This window comes from Microcebus murinus, chromosome 11, assembly GCF_040939455.1.
Source record: "Microcebus murinus isolate Inina chromosome 11, M.murinus_Inina_mat1.0, whole genome shotgun sequence".
In the NCBI taxonomy this organism is placed as follows: Eukaryota; Metazoa; Chordata; class Mammalia; order Primates; family Cheirogaleidae; genus Microcebus; species Microcebus murinus.
Window position 1 is genome coordinate 72,113,058 of NC_134114.1, and position 19,387 is coordinate 72,132,444.

Sequence of the window (19,387 nt, forward strand, 5' to 3'; positions counted from 1 at the left end):
ACAGGAAATCCTCGCATTACTTCAGACTGGCAAGGAGAGGGCTTTGTGGGCTCGTGTGAGGAATCGCTTCCTGGTTCACCGTGGTTTCTTGCTGCCTGGTTTTTACCATCTCACTTTTTTTTTTTTCTTTGAGACAGGGTCTCATTCTGTCACCCAGGCTAGAGTGCAGTGTCGTCATCATAGCTCACTGCAACTTCAAACTCCTGGGCTCAAGTGATCCTCCTGCCTCAGCCTCCCAGAGTGCTAGGATTATGGGTGTGAGTGAAGTTAGTGTTTGTTCCCGGAGAGTCTAATCTGCTCCTCCCTGAAGTCTTTGGTACTAGGGTGTTCATTATGTGGGCTAATCCACATAACGGGATTGTGGTTATGGGGGCGCCTTGTTGGACTGACAGAAAAGCGAGAAGCTGGCCTCCTGGGGTGAGGCAAATGAGGCAAGATTTAAAGTGAGTGGGGAGAATCATTCACGGTCAGGATGTTTTATTTAAAAATCTGATTTTTTCCATGGAGAAATGGGTTCTTAAAAAAAAAAATAAATAAAATAAAAAAAAAAAAATAAAAATCTGATTTTTTTATTATGAAGTTTTTGCATTAATTTTGAATTTTTGAAACATTGCATTATAATATTTATCTTGACGACTGAGTCTTTTAGCGCCCCTTTCAGTGTCATGCCCAAGACAAATGCCTCACTGTCCTAACCCTCATCTGGGCCCTTTTGTGGGTCTGTCCCTGGGACAAGCCTAGCTCCATGATAGTGAGGTCTACGCAGTCTCATGGGGCCTGTGCTTGGTTCAATGCTCTGCTGTCTTGAAATTCTTAATAATTTTTGGACAAAGACTCCTGCATTTTCATTTTGCACTGGGCCCTGTAAATTATATAGCTAGTTCTGAACAGCAAAGTAAGTTTAAAATTAAATGAAGAATCAAGTTGTGCGTTGTCTTTCTTCGGGGAAAATTTCAGTTGTGCAGCATTCATGCTATAGCTTTCCTGGTTCCTTTTGTCATTCATTCCATTTAAATCAAGGAGGCTCTGTCCTCACAGCACTTCCTGGTGTTGTCTCCTATTAGTAACAATGTTTGGTTTTTCAGCTACTTTGTGGGGGAGAAAATGCTCCCTGCTTCTATCTGGAAGACTAGCTTGCTTGGTTCTGTGATTCATCAGAAATAAGAAAAACAAACACTGTAAATGGAGAACTTGAAAAACAGGTGGGCACCATCTCCCCACCCAAGAGAATGGATTTAAGAGGAAATTTGTTTATGGGATGAGGTTTTAAAAGGCGACCTGGAGAATTTAGCAAAGATGTAAATAAACAACTCTTCCTGGGATTGCATTAGGCTTCAGAATAAATATATTAACCAGCTTCAGTCAAAGTCTGCCTTAGAGTCTGACCTTGACAAGACCCAGTGACTGGTGCTGCTCCAACCCTCCCCCCAGGCAGCAGGCAGAGTTCTCCGTGGCAAAGCTCCCTGCAAACAGGCGTCCCAGCTTCCCTCCCACAGCGTGAAGGTAAGCAGAGACCTATCATGTTTCCTCTGAGTGCAGGCTGCAGGACGGCCCCCCTGCAAGCCCGAGGGCAGTCTGGAGACACCAGCCTTGTTTTTATATGCTATAGCCATCCATAGCAAGATACAAACACACATCTATTACCCACCAGGGGTACTGAATTGCTGTGTCGGCTGCAGAAACAGCCTAGGTCTGTGGTCAATTCCCATTATGTGCAGATACAAGCTGATGCATTTAACTCAGGCTGCTAAGGAATGCGCCAGGTCCCAGCAGGCAACCCGGGGCTGCTGGAAGGAGAAGGGATGTGCTCCCTGGGCCCCCTCCTCGGTGGCTGGTATCCCCTACGGGAGGGAGTCTGGCTTTTCCCTGCTCTCCCATCTATCTTCCTCTTCCTTCGGCCCCCGTCCTGCACCCAGACTCCTGTACGAGAATTTATGAAGCATTTCCACAGTATGACTCAAATTATTATTACACATATTTAAATGCCTTGCTACACAGACCACACAGAAAACACACAGCCATAGCAAGGCAATTAAAGTATTACTAAAAGGAGGTTGAGTAGGGCCTTTCATAGTCCTTGGAAGGAATTTTAAGAATTTTTCTTTTTGAAATCTCACCTCCATCTCTGGCAGACTAACCTAACATTGGAAAATCATTCTTGGTTTTTCTGAAAAATTGCTACTACATCACATCTAAGCTACTGTGTACTGGGGCAAGCAATGTTCATTTCATAACAAAAGAAGTGCAATGTTCTTTTGATGGCGGGTGCAGGAATTAAAATAAATGGGACTCCTGTTTGGGAGAAGCATTATGCTAGATGTTTTATAAATGTCACCTTATTTAAGTCCCACAAAAACTTTACAAAATGGGCATTATTATTCCTATTTTACAGATGAGAAAACTTGAGTCTCAGAACGGGCAAGCTCCCATGCTTTACACATAGGTCTGTGCAATTTTTTCAAGTTCATGTTCTTTCTCTTTTATTATTTTTTTCCTCTGTTTAGTTTTAGATTGTTATTTTGAAAATGGGCCTTTTATAGATCCCTCCTTTTATCCTGCAGCAGGGGCCCTGGACCGTTTTGTGCAGGGGAGCTACCCTATCCTCATCTGAAGCTTCAGGTTAAACAGACTTGTCAAGGGAATCCACCTGGGAGCTTCTGGCATTTCGAGTAAAGGATTCCTTCGGAAATACATAAAATAATGGTTGTTAACCTTCATGGAGCGTTTGCCATGTGCAGGCACTACTCTGGACTCTTCCCCTGTTGTCCTATTAGAGCCTCACAGGGACACTGTGAGGAAGGTACTAGTATCCTCCCTGATTTACACACAAACGAGGAACAGATTTTTGAGGTCAGGAACAGAGGCAGGCTAAACCTGGCCAGCCCCCTCCAGAGCCCGGGCAGAACAACTGAGCTGAGGAGCACCCCTGTCCTCTCCAGAGCACAGGCGTGAGGGATACCTACTTGCTTCCAAACCAAGACAGGCGACCTCAAAGGTCAGCCATGGCCAGTTAAAAAGAAAACTGGGCTAGGCGCGGTGGCTCACGCCTGTAATCCCAGCACTCTGGGAGGCCAAGGCGGGAGGATCGCTTGAGGTCAGGAGTTCGAAACCAGCCTGAGCAACAGCAAGACCCCATATTTACTAAAAATAGAAAAAAATTAATTGGTCAGTTAAAAATATATAGAAAAAATTAGCTGGGCATGGTGGCACGTGCCTGTAGTCCCGGCCACTCGAGAGGCTGAGGCAGTAGGATTGCTTGAGCCTAGGAGTTTGAGGTTGCTGTGAGCTAGGCTGATGCCACGGCACTCTAGCCTGGGCAACAGAGCAAGACTCTGTCTCAAAACAAAAAGAAAAACAACAACAACAACAAAAAGAAGAAAACTGGATGACCAAGATTTAGGATGAGTGATGAAAAAGTATTTTTGCTTCAGTCATACAGAAGGCTGATAAAGAAAAATATTGATTAAAAAAAAATAGGTAGGAGGGATATATCTACCTGAGATGTGCTATGCATTTGTGGTCAGGAAAGGAGTATGAAAGGTACCAAAGAAGGTATTTGAAAGTTGGTGTCTTCAGGACTTAGCTTCAACATCATTGTAAATTATACTGTGATGAACATCTTTGCCTGTGAAACTTTATATCTCTGATTGCTGCTTGGAAGCTAACTGTAACCTTTGATTATTTTTTGGAATCTAACCTAAGAAAATAGAATTTATGGGGATAAAGGCTCTTCATTATTATATTACATATTGATTTCTATCAGCACTGCATGTGTATGGATGTTCAAGTGCATTCAAGTTTAATTTTTTACAGGGAAATACATCTCATATCCAATCACTACTGAATTGTCATCTGCCCAGCTCAATATAGGATAAGAGTCAGGTGTGTGAGCTCAGAGATCAGATTTCCTTGATCTGAACTCTGGCTCTGCCATTTGAAGCTATAGTACACATCCTTCAATGATAACATGTGGATAATAATAATATCTACCTCATATGATTGTTGTGAGGGTTGAATCATGGTAGTATTTGTTAAATGTAAGCACTGGGCCAGACGGAGTAAGCATCCAATAAGTGTCAGCTGTTATCACTATTGTTATTATTATTCATATAATTATTTATTTTGTAAATAAGAGGTACTGTAGTTCCTCAGCTCTGTTAGCACTCATCAGCAGTGGATGAAAAATGGTTATTGGTTGCTAAATTTTTTGATTTGGTTGATGATAAAAGGTGGCAGATTTTGTTTAATAGAAATACTGGACCCCAGAGGAATATTGGTTCATATATACTTCATCTATGACTTCTGCAAATTAAGAACCAGATGGACAAGACCAACGCTTCAAACTGTTCGGATTGGTTTAAAGGGGAACTTTGTACTGAATAGGTAGTGACATGTTACACAGTCATAAGGCTGAGATGTTCCCCACCTGTTTCTTAGACTGAAGTGTTTTACTTTCCTTCATAAAAGCAAAGATTGTGCCTTATCGCTTGTTCATTTGAGCCTACCGAAGTGTGGCTGAGATAGATAGGGCTACCACGCTAGATTCTAGGAGGGATAAACTGAGATGAACACAGCACTTGAGACCAAAAGAAAAAAAGAAATGTAGGCCAGGCACGGTGGCTCACACCTGTAATCCTAGCACTCTGGGAGGCCGAGGCGGGTGGATGGCTCAAAGTCAGGAGTTTGAAACAAGCCTGAGCAAGAGGGAGACCCCGTCTCTACTATACATAGAAATAAATTAATTGGCTAACTAATATATATAGAAAAAATGAGCTGGGCATGGTGGCGTATGCCTGTAGTCCCAGCTACTCAGGAGGCTGAGGCAGAAGGATTGTTTGAGCCCAGGAGTTTGAGCTAGGCTGACCCCACGGCACTCACTCTAGCCTGGGCAACAAAGCGAGACTCTGTCTCAAAAAAAAAAAAAAATTTAGATTACTGGGATAGGAGATGTCAGTGATAAGAGTTGCGTTTCTCCCAGGCGTTTGGACTGCACAGTCAAATAATCATATGGCAGGAAGACGAGTACCTGAAACTCCAGCATGGTCTTCCCCATGTTTGACTCCAGCATGTAGTGATAGGCTCCGATGCTGGTGCTGGGGTCGTCTGCATCATCTAATGTGGCCTTGGAAAGGAAAGAAGAAGGAGAAAATATCACTGAATTTTCCTCCCCTTCTTTAAGTGGTCACAAATGAATCCTGTGACCACACAGCAAGCCTTCTATTCTTGGCCTAACCCTAACAGGTGTCCACTCTACAACCTGTCTACAATCTTTGGTTGGTTTTGGATAAACACCTTAATCTCATTATGACTCAGAGTAAAGAGGGTTTTGTGATCAATTTGAATCTAGCTTTTGATTAGAATGATAACGGGTTATCTGCTTGCCCAAAGAATGATTTTCCAAAAGAAATTTCTGTATCACACCCAGGGTGGTGTTAACATGTGTGTGGCCACCCCTCTGTGGCCTTCAGTGGTTCTTGAAATCTGGAAACACTGACTTTGCTCTGATTCCAGTGACAACCAGGCAAGATTATATAACTGACATGGAAAGAATTCTTCAGCTGTAGGGACCGTTCGTATTTTGCTGCCATGATTCTTAACAGGAGCTTTTCATAATATGCTGGTGTTCGGCCTGGAGACATGGATCTTGGTTTGTCTTTTTTCATTCCCTGACCACTTAATCTTTAAGAAACAGGGTGGGTGGGTGATGGGTAGAAATGAAATTTCCTTTAATTTGGTTGTGGGGCGTGGTGTTAACATAGCTCTGGGATGGCACTTGGGCTTGCCCTTCTCCCATCCAAGTACTAACCAGGCCCAACCCTGCTTAGCTTCCGAGATCAGACGAGATCGGGCGCACTCAGGGTGGTATGGCCGTAGGCTGGGCCTGCCCTTCTATTTGTCACGGATGTGGATTCCTGGGAAGGTGGGCAATGGTGACTTTGTGAGACTGAACAAACAAATGCCAGCATCAGACAGCTGCAAATCTGTAGCTTTTGAATGCAATAACATTAACACACTGCTGCTGAAATATTTATGTTGGCTTTTTAAATATCCCAGGGGAAGTCCATCCAGAAGCATGCAAACCATATATATTCTTTTTCCTTAGAAATTTCCATGAAAAAAATGATAAATTACATTTACACTGAGGGCCCCTCCCTACTCCTGAGTAAATTCCACACGTACATAAATCAGGCATCATTTTCCTAACTTCTCTTCCTCAAAGGCACTTGAAATTTACAGGGCTGGAAAATAAAGGCTTTCTTTCATCCTCAGACCAGATATAACAGAGCTCCCTGACAGGTCAATCTCTCTCCTTCCCCTGCCCTTTCCCCATGTCTCCTCTAAGTGATAAGAGCATTTATAAGGGGAAAAGGTCACTGCTAGTCTGGTAATGTTTCCTTTGTTATCAGCAGCTTCTCCAGAATGTCAGAACCTTTCTAGTCAGATTAAGGGAAATGGAGAAGGAAAATCTCTGATGGGGCTTACTCATGCTAAAGGCAAGCCAGAGGTGGCTAACCCCTTGTTGATGCGAAGTCCCTGCCCTTGAGCAAACCCAGAGAGACACCTGCCACAGGTGAGGACCCAAGACTTATGGTTTGGGGGTAATGGGTGTTGGCAGCTCCAAATCTTTCATGGGACAAATAATTCAGTCCTAGATTGTCAAAAAAAATGTCCTATCTAAGTTTCTAAGGTAGGGTGTTCATGTTTTGCTCTTAACGCACTTTGCATTTAATTGTGTCCATTACAGAAAATTTCAAAACTCTTTAGAAGAGGTAATTGATATTAACCATGATAATTCTAATGGCTAACATATATTAGGTATATGCTTTTCCCCATATCTAAACAGTCAGTGTTTCCTTAACACATTAACCGCCATGTGAGTTGTTTTGAGCCCAGAACCTAGTTTTGAGCCTGGGGCCTTGTGAAGCATATATAACTCACACATCGCTTCACCTTCAGAGCCATGAAAACTATTTTTCAAGTTGCATATGACTCACACACAGAAAACAATAAAAAATAATGAGTTTTTCATTGAATTAAAAAGGATTGTTTTGGCCCGGCACGGTGGCTCTCGCCTGTAATCCTAGCACTCTGGGAGGCTGAGGTGGGAGGATCGCTCAAGGTCAGGAGTTCAAAACCAGCCTGAGCAAGAGTGAGATCCTAGCTTTTGCTAAAGACCCTAAATCACCAAGGGTCTCTACTGAAAATAGAAAGAAATTAATTGGCCAACTAAAAATATATAGAAAAAATTAGCCAGGCATGATGGCACATGACTATAGTCCCAGCTACTTGGGAGGCTGAGGCAGGAGGATTGCTTGAGCCCAGGAGTCTGAGGTTCCTGTGAGGTAGGCTGACACCACGGCATTCTAGCCCAGGCAACAGAGTCAGACTCTGTCTAAAAAGAAAAAATTCAAAATTAAAAAAAAATTTTAAAAAAAGAATTGTTTTATTTTTGAAGTTTTTATTCTATTTTTATAATAAAACACTGTGGCCCCATGGAAAAAAAAATTTTTCTAGGGTAGCAGGTAATGTAAATACAGATTACAGGGCCCCACACTGGCTGGAGAATTGGTACTTCCAACAAGCACCTGAGATGATTTTTCTGATCATTCAAGTTTTGGAAAAACTAGAGCTAGTTTATAACTAGATTAAAGCAGTATTCAACTGCATGCATTCTCAGACCCTAAAAGAATCAACACTCCTCTTAAACCAAACATTCAACTAAACAAATCAAGATGGATCAAATGATCTACCTTGATTTAAAGCTTGATTAATTGTGGTCCAGGGAGGCTAAAGAAGACCATCGAGATGTGGACTGTGGTGTCCGATCCAATGATCATGATTTCCAATCTAAGTATACTTTTTTTCCCCCTGAAAATTAACAATTTAATGGGTACAAATTGAACCCAAACAATTCTTAAAATATGAATTTGCTCACTTTAGCATCTCTCAAGATTCAAATGCCTTAGTCTTCTCTGTGCAGCCACCTCCCCCCTTCCCTGCTGGGTACTCACGCTGGTGGAGGCTACTGCTTCCTGAACACTTTCCATAATGAATTCCTTGGTGATCCTGCGCGAGGGCAGCTCATTGAAGAGGGAGTTGATTAAGGCCACTTTCGCCGCATCCCGTCTGGCCTCAGCTCTACTTAAGCAACACTTGAGAAGGGAAGGAGAAAAGGAGTCATTAAAGGATTCAGCATCTCACCATTTCATCCCTGCGTCAATGGGTCTCTGGATGTTTCTATTCATACATTCGCTGTCTGCCCCTGTTCTTTCATACCCATTGCTAATCTCCCTGAAGATCATGCAGATTTTCTTTCAGCTCGAGAGCCCATGCAAATGCCTTGGTTAGTCTTCAATTACTTTTTGTCTTATTTCACAGTCATCGAATGTCTACTATGTATCAGAGGTTTTGCACACTCTGTTAATTAGTAATAATAAACGTAATAATAGCTACTATTGTGCACTAGATGATTTACATTCATTATCAGGGCCTTCCTCAAATCTCTATTTCAGAGAAAAAAAATGTAAGGGTAAAAGGAAAACAAGGAAACTGGAGATACTTGTAATACAATAATTAAGAACACAGATTCTGGAGTCAGACTGCTTGCGTTTAAGTTCCAGCTATGGTGTTCTACCCACACTGCATGGACTGAGACCAAGGCAGAAAGCTAGTCCTCAAGAAAATCATGAAATTGTTACTAGAAGGAAGGTGGGGATAAATGCTGGAAAAGCAAAAACAATAGATATGGACAGCAGCACCTTTGTACTAACCTGAAGATAAAAGCTTCTAACTGGAATGTTCTCATAGAGTGCTACCATGTGCCAGGTATTCTCAGTGCTTTATCTATATCAACTAATTGAGTCTAACCTGCTATTATTCCCATTTTACAGAGGAGGAAATTGAGGCAGACAGAGACTAATTAACCTGTCCAACATCTTAACTACTGGTAAACACCAGAGCTTAAGCCCAAGCAGTCTGACTTCTTTTGAAAAGCTTCTGTTCATGTGTTTTTTCCATTTTTTAATGGGGTTGTTTGATTTTTTTCTTGCTGAATTGCTTGAGTTCTTTGTAGATTCTGGTTATTAGCCCTTTATTGAATATGTAGCATGCACATATTTTCTCTCATACTGTAGGTTGTCTGTCTGCTCTGTTGATTATTTCCTTGGCTGTGCAGAAGCTTTTTAAATTAATCAAGTCACATTTATTTATTTTTGTTGTTGCTGTGAGTGCCACTGGGGTCTTCTCCATAAATTCCTTGCCTAGGCTGAGATCGAAAAGAGTTTTTTCAACATTTTCTTCTAGAGTTCGTATGGTTTTATGCCTTACATTTAAGTCTTTTATTCATCTTGAATTAATTTTTGTGAGTGGTGAGTGAGAGAGAGATCCTGTTTCATTCTTCTATATGCAGCTATCCAGTTGTTCCAGCACCATTTATTGAACAGGGATTCTTTTCCCCAGGGTATATTGTTTGCTTTATCAAAGATCAGCTGGTTATATGTGGATGATTTTATGCCTGGGTTTTCTGTTCTGTTCCATTGGTTTATATTTCTATTGCTCTCCATCCTCCTAGCCTGGCTTTCCATGGTTCACACAAGACTGCTCAAAGTATCCTGATTCTTTTCTGTCCTGTCTCTTTTTGTAACAACTACTTGAAGGACTCCTGTTCTTCAAGTTCCAGCTTGGTGTGGATCCTGGGGGTCCAGATAGAGGGAGGTCACCCAGTGAGAATTGGACTGGAGTTCTCTGGAGCCTACACCTTTGAGAGGACCCAGGATGTGATGGTTTCTTTCCTGCAGGCACCTGTGGACCCAGGGCTCCCTGTCTAGGGTCCTGGACTCTTGGGGGGAAATAAATCCCAGAAGAAGAAGCTCAAGCCCAGGTCTGGTCAGTGGGCCGGCCAGATACCACTGGCTTTGCTACTCAGTGGTTGTGAGACCTGGGCCGCCTGGACTTTGGGGCCAGTTTTTTCATTGGATAAATAGGAAGGCCAGGCTCTCTGAGCTCCAAGGATCCTACCACCTAAAATACCCGATTCTCAGGATCAGCAGTGCTTGGTGAGTAACGCGAAAGAAGAGGGAGAATACCAGAGATCCATGCTTCACTTTGCAATTTCACAGCCATTAGGGCTCTGCACCACAAAAGAAAAAGCCAAATCCCTCTAGTTTGCTCTCAGCACATGCCCACCTCCGCCCATCTGCCCTGTGTTGGTCATCTCTGCACTGCCCCAGGAATACTCCAAACTCATGGCTCTCCTGTCTGCCAGAGGCCCACCTCTCCTTCCTGTTTCTACAAACTCAGTTTGAGTCCCTTGAGGGCAGGTCCCAGGTCCCCTGTGATTTCTCCCCAAACCTTCTAGAACAGTAGTGATTACGTACTGATCATGTACTTGTCTGGGGATCACTCCTTCCCCATCCCTCTCCCAAACTCCAGGCCTAGGAGGGGCCCCTTGTACACTGCAGGAGAATCCTCCAGGTTGCCTAGGCTGGCATCAGCGCTCAAAGATGCTCACAGGTGGTTAGTGCCCGGATATGTTAATTACACGACTTCTGAAATAGCAAGAACGTAGCACTGAGGAGAATTCAAAAAACATCTGCCAGGAGTCTAACAAAACAGAACAATAAAGGGCAAGGGGAGCTATTTTAACTTACAACAAAGAGTGATTTCCCACATACCCTTTAAATGAAGAATGGAGCTAAAGTTTTAACATGCACGTGGGAAGTATTTGGGTGTTGAATGACAAGCAAGAAGGCTTTGGGGTAGCTCTAGTTGGCTAGGCCATTCAAAGTTGAGAGCTCTTCCAAGTTTTAGGTCATCTGTATTAAACCAGAGAGGGTTTGAACAGATAGATTGGCTTTGTGTTATGGGCTTGGCTTAAAATATACAGGATGCTGAGTCTTCAGTCCTTCACTGACGCTTGAGTGCCACCTCTTCCAGGAAGCTGTCCCTAACCACTCCCAAGTCCCCGCTGGGAGGACCACTGCCCAAGAAGTAGCAACACAGCCTAGGGAACTCAAAAATAAGCCACTAAAGCACCGGACATAATGTTCAAGAAATCCTTTTAAAGAAAAGAATGAAAGATATATACTTATTTTTCTTAAAATATACCCTTCATTTCAATATACCATTTCAATATACCCTGTAGGGTATGTATAATTCAGTAATATATTAATACCTAACTTTCAGAAGGATAATTGGCCATTACATGCAGAGACTCTGAGATGTTCTTTTTTTGCCTGAGTGTAGGATATGTTTATTATTCTTTGGAAAATCAGTTCCCCATTAAAAAGCAAACAAAGTTTTCGCAAGTATTACCTGACATCTGTAGGAGCAGCTTATTTTAATAGGAATTTGGCTTCATGAAATCTAAAATAGAGCTGTTGGGGTTTTAGAATTTAGAGAATTAGATTCAGATCCGGCACTCTTCAAAAACAACTTCTATCTAAATAATAGGAATTCAAACCATCTTTCATAGAAAGAGAGACCTAGTAAACACTACTTAGATAAAAGAAACTATCTATTTTTAAAAAGACCAGCTAAGTACTAGATCAAAAGCGCCACATACATTTACAACCAAATGGCACTGCTTGGGAGATCAAAGTGAACTGAGAGAGCAGAAAGAGCCTTTACCCAGAAAGCATGAAAAAGGACCACGGAGACTTAACCAATATCGAGAATTTAAAGCAGACACATGTCTTTACTTATTTTATTGTTTCAATGTACAGAATCTTTGCTTAAAATAGGGGAGAAAGTGTACCAATTAATAAGTACATAAAATAAAATAAATTCTGAGCCATCAAAGGGCTTTTCTTGCTATCGTTCTTTGTGTTTCTGAAAGACAAATACTTCAAAATGTCTATAATGTTAACTAGCCACTTTCTTCTAAATTCTGGAACTACAAGTCCAAGCCAGTAAGGGCTGCATATGTTTCTTTTCATGGGACCTCTCAACCCCTAAGAGCCGGTACTTGGGTAAGAAATGTATCCAAACAGCAATGTACTTCGTGTATCTAAATCAGAATGTGGATGTTGCTATAAGCGCAGGCACTGTTAAAGTTACCATCAAACAGTGGGAAACATTGTAAGAAAATAAAATATGGCAAGTGACAGAACATTTTATTGATGTGTCCAAACCAGTCGTCAAAGACATCAGTCGTGGAGCTAGTGAAGTATGATGTTATTTCAAAGCAACTTCCTGCTACAGTTAGACTTCCCGGGTTGTATGGTTTATTCTTGCTGTTTGTTAGCCAGACCCCAATCATAAATATAGATTTGTAAACTGTGCCTTTTCCGCTCACCATTCTTACTTGTTAATATAGAGAGACAACTTTTGTCCTTTGCACTGTGTGAAAGTGCAGAGCTGGAATATTTAATAGTCCAGATTTTACCAAAGTCAGCTGTGCATTTCTTAGGCATGTGGAGCCACATGCTTTCCAAGTGGCCAGCAGACCCCGCTCAGACATTTATCTTGATGTTCAGATGCCTTTCATTTGCTGGTAGATTACAAACCACTATAATCATTTCAAAGCCTCCTGGCTCTAATCTAAAATTAAAGCAAAAAGTAAAAAAAAAAAAAGAGTGCCTGGGCATTGCTCACTAAAGCTACTTAAAGGCAGTGGTAGCCAGCCGGTGAGAAGCCCCAGTGGTCCCTGGCTCCTGGCATTCACACCCTCCCGTGGTCCCCCCTACACTGCACCAGGGTTGGTGAGGTAACCACTCGACTACGACAGAAATGATGTTGTATCACTTCCCATATGAGGTTTAAAAGACACTGTGGCTTCCATCGTGGTCCCACTTGCCTTCTCTCTTAGATCACTTCCTCGGGGGAAAAGTCAGCTGCCATGTCATGAGCCCTGTAGAAAGGCACACGTTGCGGGGAACTAAAGCCTTGTCCCAACAGCAATCTGAGTGAGATCGGAAGCTGATCCTTCACACCCAATCAAGCCTTCTGATGACTGCAGCTCCGGCTGACAGCTTGACAAAACCAGCCTCCTTCTGGGATACTCTGAGCCAGAACCACCCAACGAAGCTGCTTCCAGAATCCTGATCCTCAGAAACAATAGATGTCTGTAAGCTTTGAGGCAATTTGTGATGCAGCAGTAGGTAATGATGCAAAGGCTCTGCTCACTGCTGGTAATTAGGGAGTCTCTCAGCACACCTTTGAGGGAGAGCTCCATGACAGTAATCCTCACTGCTGACACTATCTGCTCGAACTGTGCTAAGTGTTTTATGTTTATTATTACATTGTGTTATTACCACAATCCTATGAGGTTGGGTTTGTTATCCTTATTTTGCAGGTGGGGAAACAGGCTTAAAGAGGTTATGTATCCCAAGATGATGCAACTTAAACAGTGAACAAAATAAGATCTACCCCCAGGTCTGTCTGGCTTAATAGTCAAGATTTTAACCATTTTGCTGTTTTGCTCTTCATAGAAATGGTCACCCATTTTGGAATAGAGAGGATATGTAATTTGGCTAAGGCCACCTAGCATTCTCTATATTAGTACTGTATTTTTTAACAGTTTCAACTTTGATATTCCATAGGTTATTTGGACTCCAAGAGTGTCTCCTCCCATCCCTGCATGACAAACTTGACTTCATTTAGAAGAAAAGGCAGATGAGGATGCAATATGCTTAGAATAAAACTGTGCTCATTGAAGAGGGGAACATTCTGATAATTATCTTAATATCCTTCTCCCTCTTATTGTTCTCCTTTTGATGTTTCCTAGACTGTAGGGGGGAGGAAAAGGGAGATAGGCCAGATGTGAAGAGACCAGAGATCAAATGTTGTCTCCTATAGATAGGAAGCATCTCTTTCTGGCCAGAAGTACCCTCTTGATTAAGTATGGTCCCAAGAGATTTGGGAATTCTACCACATTATGTTGCTCAACAAATGTTAAGAATTGGTAACTCTTCAAGAGTAAAAGTAATTTAAATTAAACTTCCCCAGCTTTACTGAATAAGAAATTCCCTCCAAGACAAGCTCATTCTGGCCTTGTATTTTATTTTGGAGTTTAGATGACCAAGAAGTCACCAGGAGCCCACAGGGTATATACTATGAAGATTACTGCCAAGCCTAGGCCAGGAGTCTGGACCAATAGTTAAAAAATGTTAGTGTTCATAGCACGATCACCCAGGAACTTGTTAAACATGTGCATTCCTGGGCCCCAACCTGACCTACTGAATTAGAATTTCTTCAGGTGCATCAGAGTAGGGCATCTGCATTTTAATAAGCTTTCCAGGTGATTCTGAAACAGACATACCTAAGACTATTCTTAGAGGCATGCTGCTTGAACCTCTGTCTTTGCTGTGTCTCATTTCTAACAGGGGCAGAACTAGGTTTTGTGGGGCCTGAGGCTTACACAATTTGGAGGACCTTGTTTAAGAAAAGCAATATGAAAGTATAAATAAAAAGTTGGCATTGTGACTTACAAGGGGCCTATGCAGAAACTTCATTGGCTTCATGGTAAATCCACTTCTGCCAACATCAAAAATGGTAATTTCTCAATAAAGAAATTGCTTCTACCCATGAGTCAAGGAAAGCGGTATTCAGGTTTTTAAAAAAACCTTTATGATAGTTCTCTGAAAATTAAGCCCTTAGGAAGTACACAAGCCCTGCTGATTAACTAAGTGAGGTCTCAATTTTACCTTCCCCGCTCAGCAGTTTTTACTTCTTCCATGATAATTTTATAAGGTGTCACACTATGCAATGTTGAGATTTAACCAAGATTAATTATGGGCCAATAGGCTGCCCTGAAATAAAATAGTGGCTAGTCAATTGTTTAGGATAAACAGAAGTTCTTAAATTAATTGAATAAAATTTTGGTAGTCGTGTACATGTAAATAGAAATCCCTAACAAGAAATTAGTTTTGTTGTTAACTATTTATGAAATACTTTAAAACCATTTATAGGTGTGTTACTGTTTATAGAAACACCTTCTAGCCAAGCTGACACAATTTAGACTCTAAACAGCAACTTTCTTGGTAGGCCTCGTTTGATTAATAATTTTTTCCATGCTTTGTATTAGAAAATAGGCAGGGTACATGTGTTGAGTAGTTGTTTCTACTCCAAAATCCCAAGGTTTTATTGCACATATATTCCAACTAAAGTGGTTTCTTTAGGAAAGCATGTGGAAAGACATCAATACAAGTAAGTTCTCTCCATTTTAAACAACAGACTTTCTAGAATTATTCATACATGTGTTTTAAAGACATCAAGGGAAACAAGGTCTGCAGATCTAAAATGTATGAAATCGAGTTAGGCACATTTTTAGTCAGTGTCTACCAATGGTACCCAAGGAGTTGAAACATGGTCTATAAGGAATGAAATTTTTGAATAAGAATAGTATGTAACAGCAAATGTGACTGATTCTATCTACATGTGAACAGACTCAAAGCTGAAGATGCCATTCTCCCCGGGGTCAAGAGCAGGTCAGTGTTATTTAGGTGGCATTCACTCAATAGCACATTGTACCCAAGGGGTTCTCTCAAGCTGGGACTCCGCAGGTGGCGAAACCAAATAAACGGACTCTGTGAGAGGTGAGAATTCTTGCCCAAATCCTTTAGGCTGTTAAGTCTGTCATTCAGGTGGTTGGGAACGCTTTGCTTTAGCGACTTGGAGTCCGAGTCTCAGCAAGTGACTTGCTGGGTTTGTGCACACCGCCTTGCCAGCTCTGGTCAGTGTCACCAACACCTTGGTTTCATCCTGACAGGGAGCCTTCAGCATAACCAATGCCACAAACCAGGCCCTGCTGCTAACGGTCTCCCTTTCAGTTCTTTAAGACCCGGACTGCCCTGGCTGATGCATGAACATTTGCATGTGTTCCAATTTATCTAATTGTGGATATATTAGCATTTTCCCCCCCTTCCAGATGGTGATGTGAAAAAGGGCAACCGTTGCAACTCAGTCACCTCAGTTAATATCGTGTCTCTCCATAGGTCAAGCTGGCTGCAAATACATTGGGAACAATTTAGAGCTCTGTGTGTGCTGGGAATGGGGGTCTCAGTTAGGTGTGGGGGAGGGTACTGGTCTGGGAGTCCAATTTTCAGAGAAAACTCACCAGTTCCTGTCAACTGAAAGAAATGTTTCATGCACATGGTGGGTCAGAATGTTATTTTTATAATATAAACCACCTGGCCTCCTCCTCGTTTACCTCTGCTACAAATGCTATTTTACACACATACCTAGACCAAGGTCCCTGGTAACTATTATAAACCCATGTTGTGCTTTGCTGCTCGAGGTTGTTTCTTTTTTTCTTTTTCCTTTTCTTTCTTTTTTTTTTTTTTTTTTTTTTGACTTTTTTTGAGTTAAGGTGAAGACAAGATGAATTGATCAGGGCTCAAGATTTCGGTTTATTTTCTTTTACAGTTGCTTTGATGTAAAAGGATTTGGCTCTGATTGCATGAGAGGGATGGAACAGGGGTTAGGGAGAAATGGAATCAGAGTTTCTTCCTCACTCAGCAAGTCAGTGAGACAGTGAGCATCTTTCTAAAGTTTATGAACTAGGAGCTGGGAGACTCCCGTGGAGATAGTACGAAGTCTTTATTTACCATGGGGCCTATCCTAAGCATTCCTTTCGCTACACTCTACTGTTCTCTTTGGAGGTCAAGCATCTCTATTCACTTTGCTTAATAAGGGAAGAAACAGATTAAATTTAGGGAAGGAGACTGGGGAATAAGTAAAGAGTCTCAAAACAATATGTGTTCTCAATTTTACAGGCAAGTCATCAAGGGTCTGATAATTAGCTGACATATGACTTTCAAATGGGGAGGGGTTATAACTAACCTTCCCATCTTTGGGTCTCATTAGGTACAAAACAGGATGCTTTCCTGTGGAGATTTCCACCAGGAAATACCTCCTTTAGAAGTTAAACTAAATCTCATAGTGTGTAGTGCATCTGAGTCAAGGTATACAACTCCAGGGGCAGAGAAGAGGTCAAGCATAATTTCAAAGAGAAATACTTGGCATCAAAACAGCATTAGTGCTGGGCAAGAGTCTCAATTTTATGGCAGGAACTAACTCTCTATTTGGGGTATGGAATGTTAAGGCCAGGCCCTATTTAATACTCAGCAAAATGAGCATTATGATTCCATTTAGTCAAGTGTATGAATTAATCAAATTTTCTCTTCTTAGTCATTCTCTCCTGGGAAAAACTTAATTTTATAAATTCAATTTCTTGTGAGTTAAATGTACCTTTATTTCCCTGGACTTTAAAAAAAGACTCTTTCAATGCCTGAAAGTATAAAACATGCGTTTTTATGTCTGATAATACAGGTGAAGTGTGTTTACTGCCTTAAATAACTAAAACAAGACAAAATTAAACATTCCTACCTTTCTTTTAGGCAGTATGTTCCTTGGAAAAATAGTTTTTCTAGGTATGCCTTACATAGGCAATGGCTTTGGTTTGAAAACCAGAGTGGCATAAAACTCAAAGGTCATTAAATTAATTTATTGCCTTTTAGAGACAGAGCTTTGCAAGGAGCTTACCTGCTTTGAATGTTCTACCTCACGCCTGCCTATTAATGCGGCTCTGTTAGACAACACCAAACATCGATTGCAGATGAGAAAAAATTCAGCCAACACTTTGCCTATGGAAATATTTAATGTCTCAACTTCATGTGGTACTTGGCATTATTCAACTAGCCTGAGTATCAGCCCCCAGTGTATGACACCTGTATTTATTTTGTGTGAAGCCATTTTAACAATGACAACTACATAGTTATGTGCAAAAAAGTAGGATACCGCAATGAATGTGTCTCACACTTCCAATAGATCGAGTTATCCCATGAATGTTTTCACCAGGAGGCATGTTTTTGTGCAATCATAATTCATGCACATAAATAATCACATGCTGTAGGACTGCACTCAAGGAAATTGCTGCTTTTTACTCAAAATAAGAATGAAATTCACTAATCCAACTTCCTCCGGCATACTGTCTATGGAAGACCACGTCACTGTCTTGAACACAAAACTTGAGTCGCAAACCTTTCAAATCAAAATATAAAATAAGATAAAATACTCACGTTTCCCTCTTGGATTTGGAAACAAAAACAGCTGCTGAAACAATGAGTGCCTTCTGAGGTCATCAAGAGGGGAGCCAGACATTGATCTGATGGCCCTTGCATTATTCTTATTGTAAAAAATGAAAATTACTGCAAGTTTTCATGGTCATGATATGTGGCTGGGGAAGGATTATCTGCCTAGACAAAAATGGCATAAAGAAAATGTGTCCAAAATGTATGAATTTCTACCTGATGCCTGTAATATGAGAAGATGATTTCTTTTAGAAAAGAACCAATAAGTACAAATGTGTTTTTTTTTTTCTTTTTCTTAAATTATTTTTTACTTTACTTTCTTTTTTTTTTTCTTAGCTTGGATGGACCTGGAATATAAATGTGTTTTAATATAACTTTAGGAAGAAAACAATTTTGTATCAATAGAGTATTTTACTTATTGTTTAGAAATTCAGAAATAAAATCATATTTTCATTTCTCTTTTTCTATACTGTAGTAGTTTATGAAGACATGGTCTAAATGCATAGTTATGGCTGCACGCTCTCTCTCTCTCTTACTCTTTCTCTTTTGCTCTTTGTTTTTTGTGGGCTGTGGTGTAAAGACTCACCGAAAATTCTTTAATTAGTCTTCACAGACACAATCCTCCCATTTACTTCAGTGGGAGGTTTCTTTGCATAAAAACCAGTGGTTTGTGTCCATCAGAGCCTTTGACTGGACTTCTTTCCTTTGATTAATCAGAAAACTTGAGTTCAGTCTGAATACCACTTTCCTAAAGAATGAATAAGTATAATCTCTTACAGCTTTCATGAAACTGCCTGAAACCAGAGGGATTAGTCCCACAATCCAGTCCCATACTCCACTTCAAGTATTTTCAATTACTTGGCACCATTGGAGGTGACGTCCATGGCTCAGTAAGAAGGCTACTGCTGGCATAATGGTTTCTCCATGTTTCAGCACATGGTCTTGGCATTAATAATCCATCGTGAAATGATTTGCAATGCACAGGGGTGACATTTGATTATGCGAAAGGCACTGCAGGAATGAGCATGTAGGCTCTTACAGGCCAACTGCTAGCAAAAACACGATGAAATGTTATATGGTGAAAATAGCATTTAAGATGGTTTCTCAACTGACAAAGAAAAGTGCAAGGACGTTGCATTAGGAGAAATTTTCTCCTCCCCTCCCCCATTTTTCCTTTCTCAAATTGTATTTTGGAGGGCCAAATGGGTTAAGGGGCCAGATTTGGCAGTCAACTACCCAAACACATTTTCAAAACATATTTGAATCAGGAAATTCTGGATCTTTTTAAGCAAGGATGTTAACAGTCCTCCTGAGAACCTTAAAATATGATGATTTAAACATAAGGAAAAGGGGAC

General features: G+C 41.1%; 1 protein-coding gene across 3 annotated transcripts in view; it reads right to left on the bottom strand.

Annotated features, from left to right (window-relative positions):
- Positions 1-19,387, bottom strand: part of LIX1 (limb and CNS expressed 1) — a 50,679-nt gene that overhangs the window by 6,938 nt on the left and 24,354 nt on the right. The window contains exons 2-4 of one of the 3 annotated variants that reach the window (XM_076007884.1): positions 18,021-18,197; positions 8,013-8,153; positions 5,027-5,122 (exon numbers count right to left, since the gene is read on the bottom strand). In XM_076007884.1, the coding sequence (XP_075863999.1) occupies positions 5,027-5,122; positions 8,013-8,153; positions 18,021-18,122 (339 nt within the window). In that variant the 5' untranslated portion in view covers positions 18,123-18,197. The remainder of the gene's footprint in view (positions 1-5,026; positions 5,123-8,012; positions 8,154-18,020; positions 18,198-19,387) is intronic. The other 2 variants (XM_012773716.2, XM_076007883.1) reach the window with 2 other exon arrangements.